At 33.0% G+C, this 15,052-nt stretch overlaps 1 protein-coding gene across 3 annotated transcripts in view; it reads left to right on the plus strand.

Annotated features, from left to right (window-relative positions):
- The window catches only part of LOC149800238 (PDZ domain-containing protein 11-like), a 31,345-nt gene extending 19,803 nt beyond the window's left edge, over window positions 1-11,542 (plus strand). The window contains exons 6-8 of one of the 3 annotated variants that reach the window (XR_016421345.1): window positions 4,358-4,418; window positions 6,796-9,202; window positions 9,244-11,542. Coding sequence is in view for 1 of the 3 variants with exons in the window: in XM_089959812.1 (XP_089815938.1) it covers window positions 4,358-4,418; window positions 6,796-6,824 (90 nt within the window). In the remaining 2 variants the exon portion in view is untranslated. Of the gene's footprint in view, window positions 1-4,357; window positions 4,419-6,795 lie in introns of those variants that run through there. The other 2 variants (XM_089959812.1, XR_016421346.1) reach the window with 2 other exon arrangements.
- Window positions 11,543-15,052: the final 3,510 nt, after the last annotated feature.

Raw genomic sequence — 15,052 nt, forward strand, 5'->3', positions numbered from 1 at the left:
GAAATATGAAGCACTGATAAATATGTATAAATTATGTAGGTTTTAAAAAATGTCAGATTAGTGTGTACAATGGAATCCGATGTAGAATGATATTTAGTACATTTTCATATTTATGACATAAAAGCTTACTTGTTAAATATGCTTTGTGCATTGTATATACTTGGTTTGATGACAAGGAAAATAATTAATCCAAGAATAATAAACTCTGTTATTACATCCTTCATTTATACCATTTTTAAGAAGTGAAACAGCAGGGACATTTATTTTTCTTGTGTTGAAATATTTACATGTCGGGCCAAGAATGCATTTTTATTGAAGGATATTTATTCATTTTTAATACATTTTGGAAATCATTTTGGAAATCATTTTCAAACAATAAATACTTCAGTGCCACATCTGGTTATCAAAAACATTAGAGTCACTGCAAATAGAGGATATCTAAATTTTTCTAAGTAGATTTAAGGAAATATTACATGAGTAATGGGGAAACATTGGACTGTCATCAGTGGTGTAGCCTGCTTTTTATTGTTAGGGGTTCATTGCTAGGTATTCTTGACGGTGTCAGCTCTTTAATTATGTATACTAGATGGTCAACGGTCTTGACACATTTTAAGATCTATTTATCTGGATGGGGAGAGAGAGAGGAAGGGTGGAGGATGGGGAGAGAAAGAAGAAAATCAGATATGCCTAAATATGGCAGTATGTGTTGGAATAAGATACATATCTTCCTAAATAGAAAAAAAGTCTTTCAAAACATGATATCCCCACTGTGGCAATAAAAGTGATATCCCCACTGTGGCAATAAAAGCGACATACCCACTGTGGCAATAAAAGTGATATACCCACTGATCTGTTTCAGTATCTTATAATAAATATCATTATGTTTTTATTCTCTGTGTGTCTAACTATTTATCTATATACTGAGTGAGAGAAAGAGAGAGTGTTTATTTATCTATATATTGAGTGAGAGAAAGAGAGAGTGTTTATTTATCTATGTATTGAGTGAAAGAAAGAGAGTGTTTATTTATCTGTATATTGAGTGAGATAAAGAGAGAGTGTTTATTTATCTATATATTGAGTGAAAGAAAGAGAGTGTCTATTTATCTATATATTGAGTGAAAGAAAGAGTCTCTATTTATCTATATATTGAGTGAGAGTGTCTATTTGTATATTGAGTGAAAGAAAGAGAGAGTGTCTATTTATCTATCTGTTGAGTGAGAAAGAGAGAGTGTTTATCTATCTATTGAGTGAGAGAAAGAGAGTGTTTATTTCTCTATCTATTGAGTGAAAGAAAGAGAGTGTCTATTTATCTATCTGTTGAGTGAGAGAAAAAGAGAGTGTCTATCTATCTGTTGAGTGAGAGAAAGAGAGTATTTATCTATTGAGTGAGAGAAAGTGTTTATGTATATATTGAGTGAAAGAAAGAGAGAGTGTCTATTTATCTATCTGTTGAGTGAGAAAGAGAGAGTGTTTATCTATCTATTGAGTGAGAGAAAGAGAGTGTTTATTTCTCTATCTATTGAGTGAAAGAAAGAGAGTGTCTATTTATCTATCTGTTGAGTGAGAGAAAAAGAGAGTGTCTATCTATCTGTTGAGTGAGAGAAAGAGAGTATTTATCTATTGAGTGAGAGAAAGAATGTCTGTTTATCTATCTATTGAGTGAGAGAAAGAGAGAGTGTTTATTTATCTATCTATTGAGTGAGAGAAAGAGAGAGTATTTATCTATCTATTGAGTGAGAGAAAGAGAGTGTTTATTTATCTATATATTGAGTGAAAGAGAGTGTCTATTTATCTATCTGTTGAGTGAGAGAAAGAGAGAGTGTTTATTTATCTATATATTGAGTGAGAGAAAGAGTGTCTATTTATCTATCTGTTGAGTGAGAGAAAGAGAGAGTATTTATCTATCTATTGAGTGAGAGAAAGTGTCTATTTATCTATCTATTGAGTGAGAGAAAGAGAGAGTGTTTATTTATCTATCTATTGAGTGACAGAAAGAGTGTTTATTTATCTATCTATTGAGTGAGAGAAAGAGTGTTTATCTATATATTGAGTGAAAGAAAGAGTGTCTATTTATGTATCTGTTGAGTGGGAGAAAGAGTTTATTTATCTGTTGAGTGAGAGAAAGAGTGTCTCTTTCTCTATCTATTGAGTGAGAGAAAGAGAGTGTCTATCTGTTGAGTGAGAGAAAGAGTCTATTTATCTATCTATTAAGTGAGAGAAAGAGTTTATTTATCTATCTATTGAGTGAGAGAAAGAGAGTGTCTATTTATCTATATATTGAGTGAGAGAAAGAGAGAGTGTCTATTTATCTATTGAGTGAGAGAAAGAGAGTGTTTATTTATCTATCTATTGAGTGAGAGAAAGAGAGTTTATCTATTGAGTGACAGAAAGAGAGAGTGTTTATTTATCTATCTATTGAGTGAGAGAAAGTGTTTATGTATATATTGAGTGAAAGAAAGAGAGAGTGTTTATTTATCTATCTGTTGAGTGAGAGAAAGAGTGTTTATTTATCTGTTGAGTGAGAGAAAGAGTGTCTATCTATCTATTGAGTGAGAGAAAGAGAGTCTATTTATCTATCTGTTGAGTGAGAGAAAGAGTGTCTATTTATCTATCTGTTGAGTGAGAGAAAGAGAGAGTGTCTATTTATCTGTCTGTTGAGTGAGAGAAAGAGTGTCTATTTATCTATCTATTGAGTGAGAGAAAGAGTGTCTATCTATATATTGAGTGAGAGAAAGATTGAGTGTCTATTTATCTATCTGTTGAGTGAGAGAAAGAGAGTGTCTATTTATCTATCTGTTGAGTGAGAGAAAGAGAGAGTGTCTATTTATCTATCTGTTGAGTGAGAGAAAGAGTGTCTATTTATCTATCTGTTAAGTGAGAGAAAGTGTTTATTTATCTATCTATTGAGTGAGAGAAAGAGTGTCTATTTATCTATCTATTGAGTGAGAGAAAGAGAGAGTGTCTATTTATCTATCTGTTGAGTGAGAGAAAGAGTGTTTATTTATCTATCTGTTGAGTGAGAGAAAGAGAGAGTCTATTTATCTATCTGTTGAGTGAGAGAAAGAGTGTCTATTTATCTATCTACTGAGTGAGAGAAAGAGTGTTTATTTATCAATTGAGTGAGAGAAAGAGAGAATGTTTTTTTTAGCTATCTTTTGAGTGAGAGAAAGAGTGTTTATTTATCAACTGAGTGAGAGAAAGAGGGAGTGTCTATTTATCTATCTATTGAGTGAGAGAAAGAGTGTTTATTTATCAACTGAGTGAGAGAAAGAAAGTGTTTATCTATGTATTGAGTGAGAGAAAGAGTGAGTGTTTATTTATCAATTGAGTGAGAGAAAGAGTGTCTATTTATCTATTGAGTGAGAGGAAGAGCATTTATTTATCAGTTGAGTGAGAGAAAGAGAGAGTGTTTATTTATCTATCTGTTGAGTGAGAGAAAGAAAGTGTTTATTTATCTATCAACTGAGTGAGAGAAAGAGTGTTTATTTATCAACTGAGAGAAAGAGGGAGTGTCTATTTATCTATCTATTGAGTGAGAGAAAGAGAGTTTATTTATCAACTGAGTGAGAGAAAGAGAGAGTGTTTATTTATCAGTTGAGTGAGAGAAAGAGTGAGTGTTTATTTATCAGTTGAGTGAGAGAAAGAGAGAGTGTTTATTTATATATCTGTTGAGTGAGAGAAAGAAAGTGTTTATTTATCTATCAACTGAGTGAGAGAAAGAGAGTGTTTATTTATCAACTGAGTGAGAGAAAGAGTGTTTATTTATCTATCAACTGAGTGAGAGAAAGAGTGTTTATCTATCAACTGAGTGAGAGAAAGAGAGAGTGTTTATTTATCTATCAACTGAGTGAGAGAAAGCGTGTTTATCAACTGATTGAGAGAAAGAGAGAGTGTTTATTTATCTATTGGCTGAGTGAGAGAAAGAGTTTATTTATCAACTGAGTGAGAGAGAGAGTGTTTATTTATCTGTCAACTGAGAGAGAGAGAGAGAATGTTTATTTATCTATCTATTGAGTGAGAAAGAGAGAGTGAAAGAGAGTGTTTATTTATCTATCAGCTGAGTGAGAGAAAGAGAGAGTGTTTATTTATCAACTGAGTGAGAGAAAGAGAGAGTGTTTATTTATCTATCAACTGAGTGAAAGAGAGTGTTTATTTATCTATCTATTGAGTGAGAGAAAGAGAGAGTGTTTATTTATCTATCAACTGAGTGAGAGAATGTTTATCTATCTATTGAGTGAAAGAAAGAGAGTTTATTTATCTATCTATTGAGTGAGAGAAAGAGAGAGAGTCTGTTTTCATTCATGTATTTTAATTTCAGACTCTGTAACTTATATATGTGCAATTCTTTTTATTCTAGGCTGTCAAAACATTGAAAAAAGACTCAAAAATATGGATGATAGTACGAAATTTTCCCTATGGTACGTTGGATATCTCTGACTTTAATAAATATATCCTTTACATATGGCCTGTACAACCTTGAAAAATCATTTAAATGGTTGTCTTGAAAACTTTTGTTTGAATTTGAAAAAAGTTGGTTGTATCATTGAGAAGTCCTTGAATTTCTTTATAAACTATGTGAAATTTTCCCAGGACTCTTTCAATTTATTTACTTTTTTTCCAAAATATATTGCATAGATAAATGTATAAATTGGGTCAAAATTGGGTGAATGAAATGGCACATAATATGGGTAGTTACCAGACGATTAGTATCTGTTTACTTAAGTGGTATGTTAATTATGTTTGTTGGGGTTGGTGGGGGGGTTGCCTTCTACTTGTATACCTATATGTGCAGTGATAAATGTAGTAAATTATCAGGGTTCATACAGTCATTGACAGTTTGGGAAAAATGAGATAGCATTTTCAAGGCCTTCAAAGTTTGGGACAATCGAGCAGATTTCCCTGAGGTCTTTAAAAGTCTTTGAAATACACCTAAACATTTTAATTTCTTTCCATATTCACAAATAAAATTGTCCAAGGTTGTTAGATTTAGATGTAGTCGAGTTTTCCTGGTTTCTTTCGATGACCCATTCATTTTCATGTCATCATTAAACAATATTTTAGTATTTTGCATTCGTTGTTGTTTCATATAACATAACTTGTATACAAAATGTCAGCGAACATAGGTCTTGAAAATCTATGCTTGTGGTCTTTGAAAGCTTAGGAAATGTCTCTGAATTAATCATTCAGAATTCTGTATGAACCCTGGTTATGGGGAAAGTTGTTTCCTTGATAAAATTGCTACTTTAAATCAAACTGAAGTAAATTTAAGACTTCTAAAATTTCTATAAACAGTTAAGTAACTTTTTCTTTACATGAGTTATGGAAACTTTTTGATTATCCCATGGCAAAAGACTCAAATTTGATGAGAAAGTCTAAGTTTAGAATGAAAAGTGAAAGCAATTCAACTAGATGAAAAGAAGGAAAGTTTTTTTAAATTCATTGCTGAGAAATTTGATGTCAGAAGGATTCATTCTGCAGCAATGAAAAATGGAACGGAATGAGAGCTACAGCCAGATGTTTGTAGCCAAATTTTCTTGACAAGGTTTTTGACTAGTTTTCTACTCTGATGGTTATTTATAATTATTTTATATAACAGTAATAAGTTTTGCCAAATTGATCCTGTAACATATATATGATTTTGAAATGAAATATTAAATATTTAGGAGTTGGCTACACGTATAAAGATGTGCATCTCATGGATTATATATCAGATAAATATTTTCTAAATGAAAGTACACATCTTTTATGTGTACAGCTCATTATCATTAATTGGTTTCACACCTGCCAGGTGTGCATTATGTTATGATGATGTCTGCAATCCATCTGTTCCCAATTTCATTTCTGCACAATGACTAGAGTCCTCCATGATCTACACTTATCACACTTTATGCATTTGGGGCAAGGAAGAAACTTTTTTGGGATCAGTAGATAGAAGGTCAAGGTCATTGTAAAAAAGAAAATGCCTTTTTGCATAATGATTTCCGTAATAGATCATGTACCTTGATCATAATGGAAGGCTTGCACTTACAGAATTATCAAAGAAACTTATAGATGCCAGGATTTAAAGCATTGAGGTCATGGTAAGTCTACAGAGTATGATTAGCTCAAAGACCACATTACTTTGACCTAAGGTCCAAGCCATTGAGACCAATTGGCAGGTTGTATTTTGAAACCTAAAATTTTGGGAACAAATTCCCCCACCTGTCCACCCTTCATTTTGACATGACGATATACAGGTAGGGCTTGAAAATATGCACAATGTATGCACACGCTGTTATTTTTTGGACATGGTTTATAAATAAAAGTGGCATGAATCTTGGAATAGTCCTGCATTCATCAGTATTTTTGCCTCATAATAGGACTGTTAAACATGGGGCAGCCAGTGTGCCATTTATGCTACTGTTGTTCATAAAAGTTACACAAATGAAAATATGAAATAAATGTGACAGGAGAAACTCTTTAGACAACTTTTGCTCTGTTATTAATAATCCTATCATTTAAAGGTGTACAGTATTAAAACAAAGAAAAGTATGGTAATATCCAGGGCTGAAAGAATTCTAACATTTGCTAAATGCCAAAAATCTATCTTATTTTAAATTTTATAACATGCAAAATTTAATTTCATATTTGATATAAACTTCTGGACAAGTGGCAGGAATTTATACCTGCCAAGCACAATTTTCAGCTTGTATGAGGCTACCAGATAAAGAATTGTTGCAGTCCTGAAATGATATATCCTTTTAATAAATTATTGATTGATTGATCATTGATTATTAATTACTTGATTGATTCCAGGTTACCATCAGACGTATGACAAGAGCTAATTTTTTATGGGCAACTGGCTTCATGCATCGACCATCTTTTGATGACCTCATTGATCAATGCTGTTTATTTATCAAGACAAAGCCAACAAGACAGACATGGGAAATAACTCTCACCAATCTGAAATTTTCAAATTTTAGTATTTGAAAGAGAGATACCTAAGGACTCAAATGAATAAAATAAAAAGGATTATTTCACAACATTCATATTTTCACAGCTTTAACTTTGTTTTATAAATGACGCATTTATTTTGTTGTAAATTTTTTAATCAGGATGACAGGTGTAAGGATGCACTTGATGGTTTTATTTAATTTTCAATCAATAGTTATCTTAAATTTAGCCTTGTAAAGCCTTATCACAATTGGTCATAATTCCTATCATAATTGGTCATAATTCCTATCATAATTGGTCAATCTACAGAGTCACCCTTTAGTGACTCAGTCCATCAGAAATACTAGTTTTACACATTGTATATATTTCGTACTTAGCACCCAACTTATATTGTGGAAATTTTTCTGATTTGATATTTTCAGATTTTTATATTTTCACATTTAAGGAATTCTATTCTTTTTAGATTGTGTAATTTATACAATGCCCATCTATTACTTTTGTGTCACTCACAAAGCATATGGAATATTTACATCTATAATGCAAGATATTATTTTTCAATGGATGTGGTTATTGGTAATGTATTTATTTCTTTCATGCCAATTATTCTCAATTCTAATTGGCTGAACAGGTCACTTGTGCACCACAGTAAATCATCTTATTGGTTTTCTCATGGTGATTTAAGTTGGGATATTTTAGATGGTGGTATAAAAGTAATATAACATTTTAGATCATGGTATAAAAGTAATACATTTACAGGCTTTTGTTTTTCTTGATACATCATTTTATTATGAAGTACAGTAGAGATCCATATTATATTTATCAACACAGTAAAACAATATACTGAGGTCAACAAAAGCCCATCATTTTATTTTATTGACTTTTTAAAGTTATTTTTCACTTTGTTTATTTCTAATCACATGCCATTAATGCAGTGAAGTTTACTCGCTGCCACCAAAAACAAGTCTTAGAACCAGTATTTAAATTCCAGTGATAATGTGACATTTCATCATCAAGCTTTGGATTTGTTTTTATATTATTACTTTATTTTCAACTTGGAAATTGTAAAATACAGTCTCTCTGCTCGTTTTTTTGTTTTATAATTTTCAGATTTAACCAGAGAAGAACCGGCTTTAAACATTGTATAACCTGGAATATTGGCTCAAGTTTGATAGGTTTAAAATTTGGATGGAGTTTGGGTGATTAAAATTCACGATATCCATCATTCATCTCTTCCTTGGTACATTTTGGGAGTGCAGTATTATTCCGAAAAAAACAAGTCAATATTTTCTCACACAGTAGCTATTTTATTATATAATCATTTTGTTTTTCTACCTGAGGCTTAATAATTAAAAAACACACTACAAGAAACAAAGTAACTGAATTAATGCTATATTCGAAAATAAATACACAACTGTACATTCATCAATACACAACTGTACATTCATCAATACACAACTGTACATTCATCAGTACACAGTAACAATATTAATGTGCACATATTACCACTCAGTGACCTTTGAACTTGATCATGCACTCATCATCATCATCATCATCAAACCCTTAACCCAAGGGGTCGTTGGCGCACCACAATTGACTTTACAACCAATTCTCTCCATCTTTCCCTGTTCTCTACTACCCTTTGGGAATCTCCAAATCCCATGCCTGTCCACTCCTTAATGTTGTCTTCCCACCTCTTTTTCTGTCTGCCTCTTCTTCTGCACCCTCACACTGTGCCTTGCAAGACTGTTTTTGCCAGTCCAGATGATCTTGAGACATGATTCACAAGCATACAGAAAAATGGATATGACAGTCAAGTGCATCAGCCTGATTTTGGAACCAAAAGCAATATTGGTATCTTTCCATATTGGTCTCAACCTTGTTATTGCTGCTGTTGTCTGGGTAATCCTGCAAAGTAGTTCTGGTTGGAGCCCTCATCTATGATAACTGATCCCAAGTACTTGAAGCGTGAGACTCTTTCCAGCTTCTGTCCACTGACCTTTTTTTCTTCCCTGATGCTGTGGAGGTTGTGTCGAGGCGCTAATCTCCATACCATATGCTGTGGAGGTTGTGTTGAGGCACTAACCTCCATACTGTATGCTGTGGAGGTTGTGTTGAGGCACTAATCTCCATACCATATGCTGTGGAGGTTGTGTTGAGGCGCTAATCTACATACTGTATACTGTGGAGCTTGTGTCAAGGTGCTGATCTCCATACTGTATGCTGTGGAGGTTGTGTCGAGGCACTAATCTCCATACCATATGCTGTGGAGGTTGTGTCGAGGCACTAATCTCCATACTATATGCTGTGGAGGTTGTGTCGAGGTGCTCATTACCATCTCAATAAGACATGTTTATACCTTGTAAGTTACATGCTTTTTGTAGGGCCCCAGGTCATATACATGACTGTTTGGCTTTTTTCACTTTACAAAACAGTGTATCAAAAAAGTTAACGTGGAAAATTGCAAACCAGCTGCTTTGTGATGGTTCCATTAGCCAGAGGAAATAGAAATTCATTGTTGTCTTTGCTTATTGGCTCTGAGGCTCTAATTTTTCTACCGAAACCTTTTGTTGCATTTTTTTAAATATTTAGTTCTTTGACTTATAAATCATTTCTGATAGCCCTTGGCCTCAGTATGCTTTTCTGTATTATTTTTATAGAACCCATAGAGCAATGGGCGTAGTCTGAACCATCCTATTTGTGAAAAGTGACAGACATTTCTCCTAAATAACTGTTTAAATTATCAGAATGATATTTCTATACTGTGTCTCTCACGTTTTGTTGTGGACATTGCGAATACCATATTCATTTGTTTGCTTGTTTCAAGATTTAATTTGTGACTCAATAAACTCATCCACATTGTTAACTTTATCATCTCTACTATAGAATGGATGAAATAGCTTCTTCAGTTTATCCACAAACAAATCTAATAAACCAAAAGCTGAAGAGTGTGCTACATGAGTGTACATTGTTTGCAATCAAAGTAGTTCCTAATAGGCGATACTATTTTTAGGTACTTGTGTAGTTCTGTACGAAGCCATGCAGTATGGAGAAATACTGCATGATTCCGACAATGTAAAGTTAGTAGAGAAAGAGAAAAAAATGAGCATATAATAATAATATATATTTTTAATTTCAGTCTTTTATATTAACATTATATGTATACTGATGCTTGTTTAGTTTATGTTATTTCTTTGTGTAACATTATGCAGCGGATATTTCTTCAATCTGATTAGACCGAGATTAGGAGGATTTATATTCAGTTTTCATCTAATAATTAACACAATGTATGTTACAGGTATTCTATTTCCTCTACATGTTATGAATCACCTTTAAATGGTTTAAATTCTGTAATCCTTGAGTTAAGTTCCAATTGCACAATAGTTTTTAAAAGTTTTTTTTAAAAAAGTCACAAATCCTTCAAGACATAATAAGAGTCAGACATTTAGTCTGGCTTGATCCACCAACACTCCATGATTTTCTTTTGTTTGGTTTGGTTAGGTGCTTTTAGGCACAGCAACACAAGTAGGTTATTTAGTGCCACAGCTATTGAAGTCAAGTGCCTTGCCCAAGAACATGCCATGGTAGCTGATCAAGGCTGGTCTTTTGTAAACTTATACGTATCAGTATTTTAAGCACTATTGAGGGGTGGAGGTTTTGCTCATGAATTTGCTTCATTATGAAGAATTTTAAGTTACATTTTTTTAGTGGACATAAATTTTAATGATTTCGTCCAAAAACTTGTATTTTAAATTTTGATCATTTGTATTTTAGAGACTGAATCATGCAGGTTACAATATATAAAGTGATAAATTTTAATGGGGATTTATATTTGTAGCTTTATTCTTAGACTCATAAATCCACAGGAGAGAAAATACCTGCCATACATGAATAGAAAGCACTTTAAATAAATTTGTATCAGTATATAATCACGTATATTATTTCTGACACTGTTACTTTGATTAACAGCAATGCTAAACCAACATTATTCTTTAGTAATTCTGTATTGAATTTAAAAAAAAGAAATTGTCAAAAGAGTTTAGCTAAATATGTGTAAGGGATTCAGCTCAATAAAAATGTGTAAGGGATTCAACTCATTAAAAATGGGTAAGGGATTCAACTCAGTAAAAATGTGTAAGGGGTTCAACTCAGTAAAAATGTGTAAGGGATTCAACTCAGTAAAAATGTGTAAGGGATTCAACTCAGTAAAAATGTATAAGGGGTTTAACAGTAAATGGCACTGTAATTAAGCCCTATGTTTAGAAAGCAGTTCTTGCAATCAGAAATGGAGGTGTAAAGGCAGTTATGGATAACTGGAGGAATACAAGCATAGGGAGAACTAGGCCCAGCAATCAATATCATCCTAGTTTGGAGGGGGTGTGTGTGTGCTAATGCTAATGATTCCAACATTGTTAGTTAAGAGAAAGAACATGAACTGACTCATCCTTGTCACTGTATTTATTGCATATCTATTTTTTATACAGCCTTTTAAGGATATAAATTAAGTCTTGGATAAAGGGTATTTTTATTCTCTGTCCTGATTTTGTATTGTAATAAAAATTACTGTATTTGATGAAAATATATGGGAAATTAAATGCTATATTTAATATCATTCTGATTTGGTGATTTGTTCTAACCAGAATATCATCTCATCATGTTTTAAGCTGCAGTAATCAATCAAGAATGTACAGAATCATTAGGCAGTGTGAAGGTAGCTTTACACCTTTTTAATGAGTGTACATATCAAGGTTTTATTTGGTTTTGTGGGTTTAACAAGCTGTAGCACATGATAGGCTATACATGGCAGCTAGAATATTTGGATTAAGATTGGAAGAACCACTCTGGAAGATACTTGCAAGGTTTCTCACATAACCACGTTGGTCAAGCCAAGACTCAAACTCGTGCAGACAGATGTGAGATGTGTGAAGGATCCATAAAGGCAAGTTGTTTTGACCACTTGGCCATCATTTGTGGAAATAAAGATTGGTATATTGCGAGTCTATACAAATAGTAATTGGGAAGACCAAGGTCAAAAGAGTATCTGAGATAATAATGGTAATTATCAAGACCAAGGTCTAAAGAATATATCAAGTAATAACAGTAATTAGCAAGACCAAGGTCAAAAGTGTATCTCAGGTAATGTAATTATCAAGACCAAGTTTTATAAACTATCTCAGGGGATAATGCTAATTAGTAAGACTAAGGTCAGAAGAGTATCTCAAGGAATAATTTTAATTAGCAAGACCAAGGTGTAAAGAGTTTCTTGGGGAATAATGGTATCTGTGAAGACTGGTCTAAGAGTATCTCAGGGATTAATTTATATTAACAAGATCGAGGTCTAAAGAGTTTCTTGGGGAATAATGGTAATTACCAAGACCAATGTCTGAAGAGTATCCGAGGTAATAATGGTCATTAGCAAGACCAAGGTCAAAAGAGTATCTTGGGTAGTGATGGTAATTAGCAAGATTATGGTCTAAAGAGTATTTCAGGTAAAATGATAATTAACAAACAAGGTCTAAAGAGTGTCTCGGGTAATAATGGTAATTAGTAAGTTAGGCCTAAAGAGTAACTCGGGTAATAATGGTAATTAGCAAGCAAGGTCTAAAGAGTGTCTCAGGTAATAATGGTAATTAGTAAGCAAGGTCTAAAGATTAACTCGGGTAATAATGGTAATTAGCAAGACCAAGATGTAAGGATTATCACATAGAATAATTTTAATTACCAAGACCTGGTCCGCAGAGTTTACTTAAAATGCCTGGACCATTGACTCAGTACTGGAAATTAGAATTTTTAATGAGAAAAAACTTGGCTCACCAACACCAAATTTTCATGAGCAGAACTTCTGGTTCAGTTGGTATACAAAAACTTCTTATAAGAGTGCCACCCATGCACCAAAAAATGTAGGGTAAAAAGGCAGCACCCATCCCCCCCCCAATCCGTCAGATACATCACCCAGTCACATTAACATTTGGAATTACTTCTGCTATATCCTGATTCCAACTAGATTGTGCTCAGTATACAGGATATCATCAGTTTAATGCTATGAACTGTCGATAGGCCTCCAAGAATCTGTGGATTGTTATCCTTTTCAATTAGCCTTCCAGCAGCATTTTTTGGTGGCAGATTAAGTCAAACAATCATACTATGTATATAGTGTATAATACATTTTGGTGAAATTTCAGATAATTTGTATGAATATCTTACAGCTTCAAATGATGTGTTTACATCAGTAATCAGGATTCCCATGCTACCAGGAAAGTGGGAAAAAGTCAGGAGAAATGATAAATTTTTTCCCGTCCGTGAAAAATCCTGGAATTTCGCGAATATTGATGAAAGTCAGGAAAAACCTGGGAATTTTCTGCCACCACTTGACGCCTGAAACAATCACATAACTGAGTCATAACTAAACTGAACGTGAGTTAAATTTATTGAGTTCTAACCAGAATATTCAGAGAGTGCAGCATGGATCATTTGGTTGCTTGCAATAAACATATATGCTGAGTCAATCCAAATGCTCAGTGGATTAGATTCGTCTAGTAGACTTTTATTTTCAAAGTCAGCTCGATATCCATATCTCTCGTTACATAGAAGGTATGAAAACCACTCCAGCATCACAAGAGGCAAACATGGTGTTGGCAAAGCATAGCTGCTTACCGGATGGCCTAGCAAACTTTAAACGTTGTTAGATTGAGTGATACATGCATGAAATGGATATGAAAATTACTTATTTTCTCAGAAATTGTGAGTATTAAAATCGGAGTTGATGAAATGTGACCTGGTAATCGCAATTTGCATTGCTAGTTGCATGAGTGCACAAGTCTAGCAACCCACATTTTCAAATGTTGTGGAGAAAAAAGAAAAAAATATTAAATGAAAGTTGTATACTGGTTGTAATCAAAACAAAAACGAAAGAACACAAAGTTTTCCATATTTATATATTCCGAGAACAACTGGAATTCTGTTGTATCGCAGGACTACCACATTGACGTGCTCTCTGCTTGACAAATCAGACTGGCCAGATTGCTGGCTTTTACAAAAAGTATCTGACCTTCATTTAATATAATTGAATTTCTCCACAACAACATTAAAATGGAGTTTGTTGTTGATATGACTAATGAAGTTCCGGTGTTGTCATTTGAGATTCGTGAAGTGACTAGTAATGCAAATGGCGAGTACTGGGTCAGGTTTTATCATTGCCGTAGTTTTGTCTAGTCTGTCAGCGGAATAAAGACATAACGATTATAATACTTTCCATTTATGAGAAAAGAAAAAACTTTCTACCGATTTCATGCAGGTATAAGTCGATATAACATAAGTTTAAATTTTCTAGGCCCGCTGGTAAGTGACAACCATATGTTGCTACCGCAAGGTGGCTGCAAATTCCAAATTTTCAATATGCAATTGCAACAACCCCATATCATAACCTGAATGCCCAAATATGAAAAATGGGGTATTAATATTTGGAGGAAACCCGAATTAGAAAATGGACTGCTATTTGTTGTAATCAAGATTTGTAGTCCAAATTGTTGAATCTCAGAGCTGAAATGATAAATTATCATCCCTTATATTATATATTAAACAACTAATTGAGCCCCTGTATCAATACAGGTTTGGGGTCAACGAATTACAAGAAGACAAGTTGATTTTACAGAAAATTCAGTCCTTGTTTATACAACAGTATATAACCAGATCTTCTTAAGAGATTAGGTTGTTTGAAAATCTTGCTTGGGATTTTATTGGCACTGATAAATTCCGGGTTAAGCTCTCTTTGTTACAAGATAAGATTCTAATTATTTGCATTTATTGTTTTTTTTATGCTGTAATAGGAAATGTTTACTTTCTATAAGATGCATATATATATATATATATATATATATATATATATATATATATATATATATATATTGCTATAGAATTCTTTAGAATTAAAGGTTTGAAAGGAAACAAAACGTAATGAATGTTCGTTATGTTGTTCCCGCTTAGCAACATAATGCAGGTCGGCAAAATAAAGTTATGATTTTTATTTTTTACATTGTAATGACATTACATGTCATTTTAAAGGAATATAATCAAACTTGTTTTGTGTGATATATTTTGTGGTTTTGTACATGATCATCTTTTC

Source organism: Sinohyriopsis cumingii, chromosome 5 (genome assembly GCF_028554795.1).
Source record: "Sinohyriopsis cumingii isolate HCF-2022 chromosome 5, ASM2855479v2, whole genome shotgun sequence".
Taxonomy (NCBI): Eukaryota; Metazoa; Mollusca; class Bivalvia; order Unionida; family Unionidae; genus Sinohyriopsis; species Sinohyriopsis cumingii.